We start from the raw sequence: 15834 nt of genomic DNA on the forward strand, positions 1-15834 counted from the left end.
GCTAAAGCGCTGCCGCGGTGAGAAAGCAGCAGTGCTGTAAATTGCCAGTGTGGACAAGCCCTAAATGTGCCCTTCTGGCTGAAAGGAAAATAGAAAGTGAAATGATTAAAAAAATAAAAGAGACTGAGAAAAATATAGTATTGTCAAGCATTGAGATAGTGCTTGATATGTAAATAAAACGAATGTAGCAAAAGCATAATATCAAAGCAACCATAGTTTAAAAAGACAGCAGCAGAACTGTAATCTATACAGCTGTCATTTTAGTTAAGAAGTCCAGGTACCGAATGCTATAAAAGGAGAGCTAGCAGTTATAAATGAAGGTGGGAAAAAGATTCAAAATGTATTACGTTAATATTAATAGGGCTTTTAATTTACTTGCTGAACATGCTTGCTGAACAAGGAACCTAATGAAGCAACTTGATATGTCAAGGAACTTTTCTAAACTGTAATGTCAATTTTGAAAAATGTTAGATGTCAATGACCTGCTACTGTACAACACTACACAAGTTTCAGCAACGGAAAAAAGTTTAGGCTACATCAGTCCTTCACATCTGCAGAATTTCCTAAAGCAATCTCTTTGGATCACCATGCTCATTGTGGCTAATCTTATTTCTTCTGAGACCTTTGGCAGTAATCTTGAATTATAACATTAGTACATCACTATGAACTTCAAACAGTGCCAACTGTATTGTTCCCCTATCCCTGCCTTTGTTACTTTTACCAGGCACGATGGCTCTAAAGCAACAATCTAGTACAGTTTTGCTTTTTAGATGTTTAATAATAAATAGGAAGCTAATTTGCTACAAATCTAGGTAAGTGATGACTGTGTTTTGATGTCACATCCCTTACAATGGATAGAGATTCCACAATCTTTTCCTTATAGTCCACAGGCCCACCACAAGGCTATTTTTGATAATGACATTGACAGAGATGACTTAATACCCAGAGTTCCCAAGAGCTTTCAGAACGCTGCTGAAGTCTCAAATTAAGCACAGACAGATCTGCAGTCACTGTAAAATCATTCAATAGCATTTTGAAGTGAAACACCTTAGAAACCATGACTGATGGTCAAGGGCCCACTGAAGATACTTTTCAAATGCAGTTTTGTGTTTTAGGGCAGAGACAACATAATACATCATAGAAAGGCTGATTTTGCTGATGACTATTAACTTGGGATTTAAAGAGCTTGTGTGTCAGTTGTAATGGAAGCTCTTTCATTGAACTAGTAAGGAAGGCAACTCCCTACATCCTTAGTCCAACAGCATCAGAGACCAAGTGATGGATATATCTTTGAAAAAATAACCCTATTGCTTTATGTTTGCAGTGTTGTTCCCAGGATATTAGAGACACAAGGTGTGTGAGATAGTGTATTTTATGGCGAAAGAGACAAGTTTTGAGCTTACACAGAGCTCTTCTTCAGGTCTGACACACACTCCGTATCGTAACTAAATACAAATAAACATACCTTGTATTTAGCTGCGACACTGAGTATCTTTCACAGACCTGAAGAAGAGCTCTGTGTAAGCTCAAAAGTGGTCTCTTTTGCCAACAGAAGTTGGTCCAGTAAAAGATATTACCTCACCCACCTTGTCTCCCTATTGCTTTATGATCAGAAATTTACAAAAGTAAAGCGAATTTTAAAAAGGTAACGTGCCCTGGAAGAATTTAAAGCACCAACTCATTCCACGGCCTCAGATCCATCAAACCACTGCTGAACAGCCAGAAATAGCAATGACACTGCAGTACTTCTCAAAATAGGTGTTCTGTTTTTGAAGTTATTTATTGCTTTAAAGAAACTTGTGTTAACTGTTCATTATTAAAAGTCTCCATTTTGCTGTGGGTACTTCCAGACTAACAAATACAGGTTATTGCCCGATTCAAAGACCAGCCTCAAGACTCTCTTCTCCACCTCTTTTCTTCTAGTGTATAAGTCTACTGGGTGGGTTTTTTAGGGATTAATGTTCTGGAAGTCAGGTAGTATCTGACTAGCCAAAGGGAAATAATGATGGCTGCATATGGGCCCTTATACAGTGCTTATTTAGAACAGCATCCAAATACTAGCACTTAAACATTGCAGCTTTGTAGTGCGCCTAAACTCTATTGCCATCAGGAGGAGTCTTAAGGCTCCGACTAAGAGACAATGTGAGTTGTGCAAGTATCCCCATTTTACAGATGGAGAAACCAAGGTGTACAGGGTTAAGGACTTTCCCAAGGTGATGTAAGAAGACTGTGGCACAGCCAGTAATAGAACTCAGGTCTGCTAATTCCCTGTCTTGTGCTTTAGCCACTAGACCATGCTTCATTCCATCATTAAAAAAAAAGCTGATTTCATTCTCGGATACCTTGACAAAAAGAGGCCAGTCTATTTATAATCTCAGTAGAGATTTAAAATTAACTACTCTATACGTCTGTGATGGGATAATAAAAGTAATTACTATATACAAATGGCACTGTCATGTGGCGCTGGTACAACCTTAAAAGGGCTGGTGGCACTTTGTAGCTAACTTTATATGTCCAGCCTAGAAAGCTGTCTGGTCCTGGATCAATAAAAGCTATGAATGTTAGTTTAATCACTGGTTTCTACAAAAACAAACTTTGTAATCCACTTAAAGAAAGTCACATGTGGCTTCTGGAAGTTTTATATTGCAGGGGAGGGCTCTTCCCACACTATTTTCTGTCAACTAGGTCAAGGCTGCATGGGAACACCAACAGCTATATTGATGAAAAGACATACTGTTTAGTCTGTCCAACACTGCTCTGTTCCTTGGCTGTTTGAGGATCAGAGAAATGATCTTTTTTGCCTTAGTATGTTCCAGTGTTGCAGTAAATGCTAACAAAAGGTGGAGTGTTTAAAGCACCAGAACCAATAGCAAAATTTAAAAAAGTTGGCTATCAAATAAACTAGATGAACTAGACATTAAATGTCATGTATTCTATGGAGTTGAGCTATTTCATAATGGGAAAACAAGAAACCTACAAACCTGAATCTAAAAATTCAGAATCCTGAAATAATTTAAGGCAGGGGTTCTCAAACTGGGGGTCAAGACCACTCAGGGGGTTGTGAGGTTATGATGTGGGGGTCGTGAGCTGTCAGCCTCCACTCCAAACCCCGCTTTGCCTCTAGCATTTATAATGGTGTTAAATATATAAAAAAAGTGTTTATTTATAAGGGGGTCGCACTCAGAGGCTTGCTGTGTGAAAGAGGTCACCAGTACAAAAGCTTGAGAATCACTGATTCAAGGACATTCATGCAGAGTGCTTCAGGTACTCCCGGTTAGTCTGATTTTCACTAACAGGTTTGTCTTTCACAGATACTTGTATGTGTTTGGTTCCATTTTATATGTAGTACCTCAGAAGGACACTGCCATCTTGAATCTTAGTCCATTTAAAAAAAAAAGGAGTTAAAGTAGTTTTAGGTATCACATTTGCCCTGGAGTAATTTCATTTCTGTCCTAATCCAAGCATCCTTCATTCCACTGTTGCTGTGTGAAAGACGCACAAAAAACAGGGAAAGGGGGAATTTACTATACATGGCATATAGAAAAGGTACATACAAAGTGTGTTAAACGCACACAGTAAACAAGCTGAAATAGAAAAAAACATTTTCCTTTATTCTCAGTTCTACTCTGCTCGGGTATTACTTATAACAATAATAGGGAAACTTTTCTCCAAAAGTAATTTTTAAGTTGATAGTGTTCCTTTAAGACAATATCATCTTGGGTTTCTTAGAGTGGATTGATTTAAAACCAGGAATGTAAATATTGTTTAAAAAGTTAACCGTTTAAACAATTAAGATGACATTGTTTAATTGGTTAACCAATTAAAGGGAGAGGGGCTGGGGCTGTCTGGCGGGTCTGGGGTGGACCAGCGGGGTCGCTACCACTGGTCTGGGGTTGGGGGTTAATCGGTAAGACTAATGCTTACTGGTTAACCGATTAACTGTTTAATATTTTACATCACTATTTAAAACATTGATTTTAATCATGATTTAAATCAGCAAGCACAAAAGCTTGATTTAAATCAGATTTTAATCTTGTTTTGCATTTTACTTTAAGTATAATAAGCAGTCATGGGATAAGAGGGAAAGTCCTCTCATGAATCAGTAACTGGTTAAAAGACAAGAAACCAAGGGTAGGAATAAACAGTCAGTTTTCAGAAAGGAGAAAGGTAAATAGTGGTATCCCCCAGGAGTGCATACTGGGACCAGTCCTAGTCAACATATTCATAAATTATCTAGAAAAAGGGGTAAACAGTGAGGTGGCAAAATTTGCAGATTATACAAAATTACTCAAGATAGTTAAGTCCAAAGCAGACTGCGAAGAGTTACAAAGGGATCTCACAAAACTGGGTGACTGGGCCACAAAAATGGCAGATGAAATTCAATGTTGATAAATGCGAAGTAATTAACGTTGGAAAACATAATCCCAACTGTGCATACAAAATAATGGGGTCTAGATTCGCTGTTACCACTCAAGAAAGATCTTGAAGTCATTGTGGATAGTTCTCTGAAAACATTTGCTCAGTGTGCATCGGCAATCAAAATAGCTAACAGAACGTTAGGAACCATTAGGAAAGGGATAGAGAACAAGACAGAATATGTCATATTGCCTCTATATAAATCCATAATATGCCAACATCATGATACTGCGTGCAGTTCTGGTTGCCCCGTCTCAAAAAAAAGAGGTACAGGAATTAGAAAAGGTAGCAAGAAGGGCAACTAAAATGATTAGGAGTATGGAACAGCTTCTGTATGAGAAAAGATTAAAAAGACTGGGATTTTCCAGCTTGGAAAAGAGACAACTAAGGGAGGATCTGATAGAGATCTATAAAATCTTGACTGGTGTGGAGAAAGCTCCATTTCCTCTCCCTGTGATCTACTCTGGATCCAACTGCAGAACGTGAAGCAGTCATAAGTAAGAGAGCTACAACAGGGATTTGAACTATGAACTACTCTTTTTCCCATTAACTGATAACAAACTAGTATCAGACAGAACAGCTCTGGCAGGAGGTCCATCATAATTCCCAATGAGAAAAACAGTTGAGCATCTCATTTTACTTTCCATTAAAATCAACACTCAAACACCACTGAACGCGCACTCTTTAAGGGTATGCCTACACTGCAATTACTCAGCCCTTGCTGGCCCGGGACAGCTGACTCAGGCTAATGGTCTAGTTGATTGCGGTGTAGATGAGGCCCAGGCTGCAGTCCAAGATCTGGGACCATACCACCTTGCAGGGTCCTAGAGGCAGGGCTCCAACCTGAGCCTGAACATCTATACAATTCAACAGCCCCTTAACCCGAGCCCTGGTCAGCTAGGGGGTTTTGACTGTAGTATAGACATATCTTAAGGGTTGTCTTTTCATCTACATAGAAGCATACTGTTTGGTCAGCTGTTCTATTTTACTTGTCATTCTTTCCCTTATTATATAAGTATCTTTTCCATTTGCACTGTGCTGTTCAAAGTCAAAGAACTGTATTCGTTGCCATTTAGCCACTCAACCTCAGTGGAGTGGTCAATAAGGTAGACTACAGCATTGCTTGTGAAGTATCCAATATACATTAACAAGCACTTAGGTAGCACTTTTCAAGTTTCAAGTACTCTAAAAACGGTCAATCTGCATCTATATGAAACATATGAGTCGATGGTCTCAGTATTACTGGACTTCAGTACAGTCTGTAATAGAACTATTAGGTTGAGAAGCAATATAGTACTGAAAAAGCATGTAAACATCTTCAAGTTATATAAGGTTCTAAAATGCCTTTTTCAAAGAGAATCACATTGGCTAAAGCAAAACGTATAAAGGAAAAATCAGTAGAGGGACACAGCACTTAGGCATCGACATGAAAAGCTACTCTTTACTATAGCAAACCAGACCCAAAGGCAGAAAACATTACATAACTACAGTCTGATCCCTAAAGAGTGGGAATTATGCCTGAATCAAGAGCAGGCTCCTTAGTTGTGTTTAGAATTTTTTCTAAATGTGCATAGACAAAGTTTCATTTCTTTCAAACATCTGATTTTGTATTTCACTTTTCTGTTTATATAGTTTATGTTTACCTATATTATCTGTGGCATGTTTTCTCATGAAGGGAAGGAAAATCCTTTACAAAGGTCTACTAGATTTAGCTGGTTTGCTTAACTAGATCTTTCTAAGGTCCAGCAATATATTTAGCATTACTATCCCCACTTTTAGTGAACACAACTGTTGCCTACCTTACATGTGACAGTTACGCTTATGTACAAAGAAATATTGCAAGACTGCTTATTGAAAAATCGTGCCCCTAGCTAGCTGACAGTAGTGGCTCTCTACCTTTCCAGACTACTGAACCCCTTTCAGGAGTCTGATTTGTCTTCAGTACCCCAAGCGTCACCTCACTTGAAAACTACATGCCTACAAAATCAGACATAAAAATACAAAAAAGCGTCACAGCACACTATTACTGAAAAATTGCTGACTTTCTCATTTTTACCATATAATTATAAAATAAATCAATTGGAATATACATATGGTACTAACATTTCAGTGTATAGTCTATAGAGCAATATAAAAAAGTCATTGTCTGTATGAAATTTTAGTCATATTGTACTGACTTCGCTAGTGCTTTTTACATAGCCTGTTGTAAAACTAGGCAAATATCTAGATAAGTTGATGTACCCCGTGGAAAACTTCTGCATACCCCTGGAGGAGAACCCACAGTCTTAAGACACATTGTAGTTGACTGTTCCTGAACAGAAAGCTGTTGGACTTGGCAATGAAGCCCTTTCAGGGCTGTTTGATGAAAGATAAAAATATCATGTGCAGTATATCAGAAACTTCCCACACGACAGAAAACACCAAGCCACAAAGTTTAAGTCGTCTAGTTAAGGGAGTCAGATTTCAATTAAATTTTAATTATATATATATATATACACACACACACACACACACACACACAATGTGTGCTGAAAAGTTAAAGTAACATTGCAACATTTTAATAAACATAGATTTACCACAACCTTAATTATTATATACTTTTTGCATTTTCTTTTTGATTGCTAAGATGTATGTAAAAAGTGCTGTTCATTAAATTCAAATAGCCATGTTAATATAATATTAAAGCCATACTGCTTTAAAGCATTAGAAAATGCTAATGTTATTCTATTTTTCTGAATTATAAATCCAAAATGGTATAGACTAAACTCCATTTTGTCATCTTGGCATTCCTAAGCAGTATCTTTTAGTGTTTTGTTCTTTGGGGCAAGGTGTGTGTGGGGAAATTACCAAGATACAGAATACTTTAACTGTACACAGACCATTGTCTAAAACATAAAGGAGGTGTACTGTTGGAGGAACCAAGAGAGGGGCAAGGAGCTATGCTGCCTGGTCTCAGAATGGGGGTGCAAGGTAGCAGACTGGCCAAGCATTGAATGGAACCAGAGGGCAAAAAAAGATATGGAGGCAGGGGATCCATTTAAAGAACAAAACCAAGAAGGCAAAGTTAAAGACGGCTGCGTGGTGTAAATCATATCAGGGAAGAGTGATGACAGATTATATGGCAGAAGCGGAGTGGCTGAATTCCTTAACTGCACATTTACAGACTAATTTTGGAGGTTTTGTAGTTGATTTCTTGTACGTAATGCACTCTTTTTTAGTGTTATTTGGAACAGGGTAAGATTAAAATGTGATTCCTCCCCCCCCCCGAAGTCCAGCTAAGTTTGTGAACAACAGTTAGGTTAGAGTGAGCCTATAAACAGAAAGCCTTTCTTTTAATAATTTATCGATGTAAGACACCCAGGTTCTTTGGCAATTGGCAGAGATATTAATTTCTAAAGTAAGTATCTTGCTTTGCAATGTAAAGGTCATTCAATCTAGCAAGCCTCCCAGCTGTTCAAGGCACAGAATGAAACACCACCCGGGAAGACACTTGGCATACCAGAAGACAACAGGGGCGAAAAAAACCCAGCTTACTTGACTGGCTAATATTGACTATTCTCTCTGTACAAAGATCAAAAACTCCTCACCTGGAAAACCTGACAAGGATTCTAAACATTCTATAACTACAGGCTACCTGTAACTGAAAGTTAGCATGAAAATTAGGCACTATTTTGGGCAACAGTGGGCACGTGATGCAATTTTAATTCCTACATTTCAGAAATGTTCTGTGTACAAAACTTCCAGTATGGGCCTCAGAAAACAGGCTTCAGTCTCCCTATGGCAGGCAGTATCCCAAAGGTACTACCCGCTGAATGCCAGCATTAAACTATATGTCTGTGTATATATAAATATGTGTACACCCCCCAATCATCTGTGGGCAAGGCACTAGAGGTGGCTATAGGTAACACTGAAGGGAGAATTTTCTATTTTTATAATATTCCTCCTAAATTCCTAAAAATGTTCAAAGTAGTGCCTTCTTAATTACCCGAAGATTTTCAGATTTTTCATCGTTTTTTGGCACTCAGTTAAACAGTTGGGATTTAAAACTTCAAACTCTGAATGCCCTCAATGACATAGGTACAGATGCTTTGCAAGAGAATTTGAAAAGAAAATTATTTCTTTTCCATTTGATCAACAAGTCAGAACTGCACATTGAACACATGGGTTTCCGTAAAGAATGTGTGCAGACACATGTACATATACAAACAAGCACGTACACATCTGGATATCTATGCACAGCCCTACCCCTCCCAGCAACCTGCTAAACCAGCGTTTCTCAAAGTTTGGGTCACTGGGTCGCTCTGGTCAGCGCCACTGACCAGGATGTTAAAAGTCCCGTCAGCGGCACTGCCCAGCTAAGGCAGGCTAGTGCCTCCCTGTTCCAACACCGCGCTGCGCCCCAGAAGCAGCCAGCAGCAGGTCTGGCTCCTACACCCCAACCCTCTGCCCCACCCCTGAGCCCCTCCCACACCCCAAACCCTTCATCCCCAGCTCCATTGGCATCAACAATTTTCTTCAACTGGGTCCCCACAAAAAAAGCTTGTAAATGGCTGTGCTAAACCATCCCACCCCTACAGAACCCTTTCCTACACTGATCTTCCATTCTATCTTTAGGATGGCAAAGATCTAACAAGTCAGACAGTCTCTTTGCATGGCTTGCTGTCACAAGTTTCACATTTCATCTGAAAATGACAATTCATTTGTACCCTTGTGCAAAATTTAAACTGAATGCATGATCTAATGCTGTCAAAATATCTCATAATCAGTGTCCTGTATAATCCAGTCATTGAATTTGAGACAGAATCCACCTCTCACTGCAGAAATGTGCTCCAGGATTCAAGCTTTCATTTTCTAAAACAGTTATGGTTTGATTAATCATTTGTATTATGGTAGCACTCAGGAACTTCAATCAGGATCAGAGCCGCATTGTGTTGGGCTCCACACATACATTTAGGCTACGTCTACACTACACAGCTTTTAGCGACATGGCTGTGTGGCTACAGCCGTGCTGCTAAAAGTCGTGCAGTGTAGCTGCTGTTTGTTGGCTCTCCTGCCGACCCAAAACTTCCACCCCCACTGAGTGGTGTTTGTGTTGTCAGCAGGAATGCGCTGTTCACACTGGTGCTTGTTGCAGCAAAACTTGTGTCTTTCGAGGGAGGGATGGGGTGGTTTAACATCTCTGAAAGACAAAAGTTTTGTCGTTCAGTTGCCAGTGTAGACATAGCCTAAGAGATAGTCCCTATCCTACAGAGCCTAAAATCCAATACAACAGAAAAGACTTAACAAGTGAGTGTCATAAATGCAAGGGAAGGAGAATGAAGGTAACAGAGAACAGAGGTTAAAATGATAAGAACATGTAGTGAGAAGCAATCCATGTGACAATTTTATTATAAAATTAAATAAATTAGACACCAGTAAACCTACTGATCCTTTTGGTTACAAAGAAAAACCTTCAAAATGGAAACGAAGTGAAAACCAGTGCATTGTTGTATTCCCAAGTCTGGACATGATCACTCCCAAAAGGATCACATACAATATCCCAAGTTAACTGAAGCTCCCAGATAGCCATTTTTCACGTCTGTCCCCTTGGGCTGTACTGTGAATTAACACTTCAGGCAAAACAAGGTTAGAATGTGTACACTGCCTATCAGAACTTCATCATTCCACTTCAGGCATGGGAGACTAAAAGTACAGCCTAACCAGAGCATGCAAGCTTTGAAGCCTGTGCTCCACTTTGGTCCTATTCCCCATATTTCCTGAATCCTCAATCATCAAATACTTAAAATAAACTACAGCTCTGATTTCCTGAAAGTGGATATTCAAATCTCTACCTCTACTACCAACAATCCTTAGAAAAACTAGAACGGAACAAAATCCTGCTAAACTTAAAAACAATGAACATGAGAAGCAGTTTATTTCTTACACTGACCGCTATATGTAAGGAAAGAAGAGAACTTCACAAGAAGGAGATCAAAAGTCAAACTACAGATTCAGTAGAAGTGAAAACACATGAAATAGGGACATCCGAGATCTCAAAGCATTTGCAAACTCTACTAGGTGTTTTAGATGATGATCTTCCCCCATGAAGAATCAATTAAAACACCATGAAATCTGCCATATACAGTTATCCTATAGACCAGAAGACAAACATGATTGCCCAGAAGAGGTGGTTTTTAAACGGTACAATAAAGCAGTACTGGAAATCACATGTGGGTATTTTGAAGTAACCTCTTGAAACAGAGCATGCCTTTGTATGTCATGTCCTTAGTGCAGGTGTTAATACACATTTTAAACAGCATACATCTGAGACTTAGCTAACTAGAAAGATTATATGTTGTCAGCTCCCTTTTGAATCCCTGCAAAATTCTGGTTTCTTTCAACATCAATATGGTAAAAAGAGAAAAAGGTCACTCGATAATGACAGTCATATCAACAAACAAGGACTTCTAGGATATTGTGTGTCTCATAAATTTATTCCCAGATGGTAAACTATACTCACAAGCCTTCCATTCCCATTTACCCTGTTACTATTCTTGCTCAGGTTCTGGCCATCTCAGACAAACCTACCATGTGGTAGCGTTATGTTTGCACCATCAATGATTGCTTGTGCCAGTTCATGATCATTGCTCTCAAACGCATGTGCAGCAGCCTTGAGGGCATCCCAAATCTCCTTGCGGCCTTCAAAAGCTGGTGCTGTGTCCCAAAACTCATCTCTTTTACTGCGCAGCTGTCCATCTGTCATTGGGTAATCACTTTTCCATTTTGGTTTCTCTTTTTTCAGGGGTTGATTACGACCTAAAGCAACTGTAGAAAAAGATACAAACACACATTACTAAAGTCAATGTGGTTATATTTTAGTTGTGAGCAGCTTCAGTTTTCTTTCTGGAAATTCCGGTCCACTGTAAGCTCTCCAATCCTGCACATGCTCCCTACACTGCTCTAATTCCTTTTTCAAGGCTCTCTGGTCATTTCAAAAAGTTCCCCCCCCCTCAGGTTTCACTGTTCAATTCTTTCAGGGGTTTCCCTTCCACTCTTCAATTATACCTGCCTCTCTAAACGTCTAAAGATTCCCTGAGTGCCCTTGAACTTCTCTCCAAGCTCCCCTGGTAACTGTCTCTTCACTCCTTATGCCATCTGCTTCAGCATGCATGACTTATTCATAAAACAATAAAATCTTTCAGCATGCTACAACAGCTATACAGTGAGAGAAGCAAATCAACTAGTAGCATCCCACTGTCAGAGAGGCAATACTGCATCAGGATCTTTCTTTTCTATTCTGCCAGCAATGAGTTCTGCACAAATTATGCTCCACTACTAAATATAAGAGTTTTATAAAACAAAGTATTTTTTATTGTCCTCTTTGTACATCTTATTTCCCTTTTTGCATTTATTCAGCTTTTTAAGTATTTATGACTTCAAAGCTAAAATCTTAGTGCAGACACAGAAATCTCTAAAGAACATATTGTAACTTTACAAGGTTTCCCATAGTGGATACTTCATTTACATGAAATATTTGAGGATTTGCGTCATTTTAATTATAGCAATATTCATTTAACACAGAGACTGCTAAAAAGGAACTATAAAGGTTTCTTGCCATACTATTAGGCCTACTTGTTCAGTTTTTAAGCATTATGAAGAACCACCCATTATGTAAGCATGTGCTGGTGATCAAAGAAACTATCACTTTGGGTTTGTTAGCAATTGGCCCAGCAGAATCATCCTTAAGATAACATTAAAGAACCCTGTTTATTTTGGAAGCCTAAAAGTTTCCCCATCTTCCTAGGCACTCAGATACTACAATGATTCATAGAATCACAGGACTGGAAGGGACCTCAAGAGGTCATCTAGTCCAGTCCCCTGAACTCATGGCAGGACTAACTATTATCTAGACCAGTGGTTTTCAAACTTTTTTCTGGTGACCCAGTTGAAGAAAACTTTTGATGCCCGTGACCCAAAAGAGCTGGGGCTGAGGGGTTTGGGAGGGGCTCAGGGCTGGGGCACAGGGTTGAGGTGAGGGGGTGAGGCCGGGAATGAGGGGTTCAGGGTGCGGGAGGGGGCTCTGGGCTGGGGTGCGGGAGGGGATCAGGGCTGTGGGTGCAGGCTCTGGGGTGGGGTCAGGGATAACGGGTTTGGGGTACAGGAGGGGCTCCAGGTTTGAGGGGGGGCCTCAGGGCTGGGGCAAGGGATTGGGGCACGGGCTTACCTCAGGCAGCTCCCGGTCAGCGGCAGTGCAAAGGCAGGCTTCCTGCTTGTCCTGGCACCATGGACTGCATTGTGCCCCGGAAGCGGTCAGTAGCAGGTCCGGCTCCTAAGCAGAGGTGCACAAGCGGCTCTGCGCAGCTCTCTCCCGCAGGCACTGCACCCCCCTGCTCCGATTGACTGGTTCCCGGCCAATGGGAGCGCAGAGCCAGTGCTCTGGATGGGGGCAGCATGCGGAGCCCAGTGGCCCCCCTGCCTAGGAGCCGGACCTGCTGCTGGCCACTTCTGTGGTGCAGCGTGGTATCAGAACAGGTAGGGACTAGCCTGCCTTAACCAGGCAGCACTGCCGACGGGACTTTTAATGGCCTGGTTGGCGGCGCTGACCAGAGACACAGTGACCCAATGCCTTACATTCCGTGACTCAGTACTGGGTCACGATCTGCAGTTTGAAAACCACTGAACTAGCCCATCCCTGACAGGTGTTTGTCTAACCTGCTCTTAAAAATCTCCAGTGATGGAGATTCCACAACCTCCCTAGGCAATTTATTCCAGTGCTCAACCACTCTGACAGTTAGAAAGTTTTTTCCTAATGTCCAACCTAAACCTCCCTTGCTGCAATTTAAGCCCATTTAAGTCCTATGCTCAGAGTTGAAGAACAACAATTTCTCTCCCTCCTCCTTGTAACAACCTTTTATGTACTTGAAAACTTATGTCCCCTCTCAGTCTTCTCTTCTCCAGACTAAACTAATCTAATTTTTTCAATCTTCCCTCACAAATCATGTTTTCTAGACCTTTAATCATTTTTGTTGCTCTTCTCTGGACTTTCTCCAATTTGTACACATCTTTCCTGAAATGTGGCGCCCAGAATTGGATACAATAGTCCAGTTGAGGCCTAATCAGCGCGGAGTAGAGCGGAAGAATTACTCTTCATGTCTTTCTTACAACTCTCCTGCTAATGCATCCCAGAATGATGTTTGCTTTTTTTGCAACAGCGTTACACTGTTGACTCATATTTAGCTTGTGATCCACTATGACCCCCAGATCCCTTTCCACAGAACTCCTTCCTAAGCAGTCATTCCCCATTTTGTATGTGTGCAACTGATTGTTCCTTCAAAAGTGGAGTACTTTGCATTTGACTTTATTGAATTTCATCCTATTTACTTCAGACCATTTCTCTAGTTTGTCCAGATAATTTTGAATTATAATCCTATCCTCCAAAGCATTTGCAACCCCTCCCATCTTGGTATCATCTGCAAACTTTTTAAGTGTACTCTCTATGCCTTTATCTAAATCACTGGTGAAGATATTGAACAGAACTGGACCCTGTGAGGCCCCATTCATTATGCCCTTCCAGCATGACTGTGAACCACTGAAAACTACTCTCTGGGAAACGTTTTCCAACCAGTTATACAGCCACCTTATAGTAGTTCCATCTAGGTTGCATTTCCTTAGTTTGTTTATGAGGTCATATGAGACAGTATCAAGAGGTTTACTGAAGTCAAGATATACCACATCTACCGCTTCCCCCCTATCCACAAGGCCTGTTACCATGTCAAAGAAAGCTATCAGGTTGGTTTGACATGATTTGTTCTCGACAAATCCATGCTGACTTTTACTTATCACCTTACTATCTTCTAGGTGTTTGCAAATTGATTGATTATTCGCTCCATTATCTTTCCGGGTACAGAAGTTAAGCTGATTGGTCTGTAATTCCCCGGGTTGTCCTTATTTCCCTTTTTATAGATGGGCACTATACTTGCCCTTTTCCAGTATTCTGGAATCTCTCCCATCTTCCATGACTTTTCAAGATAATCTCTAATGGCTCAGCTATCTCCTCAGTCAGCTCCTTGAGTATTTGATTGGGACCATACAAATCCTCAGGACTAACTGGGTTTTTTCTAAATATTTCATAATTAATAAAATTTTGGGACAGCCCAGAAGTTGTTTTGGAACTTTTGCCTTGTGTACAAACTGCACAACTGTGAAACCTTGTACTGATCTTGGATTTTTTTCATTTTTTTTTTGGTAAAACATCTTCTGAACTGTAGAGAGGGCAGGGGCATGATGGAAACTATCTCATGAGAGGGGGGAAAGCCCCTATCAGTAAAAGTTTAATACAAACAGTGGTATTTGAATCCATCACTGGCAGTAGCAGCCTTGTCAAAATGGGTCATTTCCCCTGACAGCAGCATGGGAAAGCAATGAAAAACAACGAGAATGTCTACCCTGGTCAAATATCACAAGACTGAGTATGTAGTTCAGTGTTTACAGGGGAACCAAATGTCCTTCAGCCAAACGTAAGGATGTTTGTGACACCCTGAACTTCTCATTCCCGGCCTCAGCCCCGCACCTCAACCCTAGTCTGTCAATCAGTCTAGGAGACCAGCATATCATATGGTGGGAAGAGTCCCTTGACATGTTCTTAGTGAAGGAGCCTTTACTTTTCCAGTACTGTGGAAGAATCACAAACATCACTGTCTGGTTAGGGAGGCAGTAAAAGACCTAATCCGTCACCCCACCTCTGCATTACAGAAGACAAATTGTTTCTGATCAAAATAAGACTGCAGCTGCTGTGCCACTGAGGTCCAGGGAATACAGTTTCTGTTTAATAGAGCTGCTAATTATTAGTCCTTAAAAATCTCAAAGCACTGATGGAACAGGAGAAATGTTTATATTTAACGTTCTACAAATCTACATTTACAAGGGGTGAGGTGAGTGACATTCCCTTCTTCCCATACTCTGCTCATTTTGGCAAAGATGATGGCACAAGCAAAACAAAACCCATGTCCCTCTCAACTTTATTCCACACATTTTGGATCAGCAATTTAAATCAGAATATTCTCCATAACCCCTCCCCTTCACGCACACAGCTACAACGAAGACATTTTTAACAGGGGACCCACTAAGGTTCTACTGTACTGCAAAGAATAGGAACAATTTACCAGATTATGAAAGATTAGGAAAACATGAAATAATCTGACTCCCAATGGCATGAAATCACAACTTTCACTAAAGCTTCAAACAAATTGAAAATCTTAGTTTCTGGTATCAGTTATATTTTCAAAGAGTGGCTATTTTATTCCAGGCATGTCCCCTCCTTCCTTAATTCCCTTCACCACAGACAGGACTGTCCCTAGACATTGTGGTGCCCTATGCAGCACCCCCGCGGGGGTGGGGGCATGTCCCCAGGCCTCCGCAGGGAGTGGGGAGGAGAAGGGG

General features: G+C 40.5%; 1 protein-coding gene across 1 annotated transcript in view; it reads right to left on the reverse strand.

The window, feature by feature from the left end:
* Positions 1 to 15834, reverse strand: part of UBTD2 (ubiquitin domain containing 2) — a 106597-nt gene that overhangs the window by 44327 nt on the left and 46436 nt on the right. The window contains exon 2 of the mRNA XM_037907000.2: positions 10984 to 11220. Within this exon, the coding sequence (XP_037762928.1) occupies positions 10984 to 11220 (237 nt within the window). The remainder of the gene's footprint in view (positions 1 to 10983; positions 11221 to 15834) is intronic.

The sequence above is a fragment of the Chelonia mydas genome, chromosome 8 (assembly GCF_015237465.2).
Source record: "Chelonia mydas isolate rCheMyd1 chromosome 8, rCheMyd1.pri.v2, whole genome shotgun sequence".
In the NCBI taxonomy this organism is placed as follows: Eukaryota; Metazoa; Chordata; order Testudines; family Cheloniidae; genus Chelonia; species Chelonia mydas.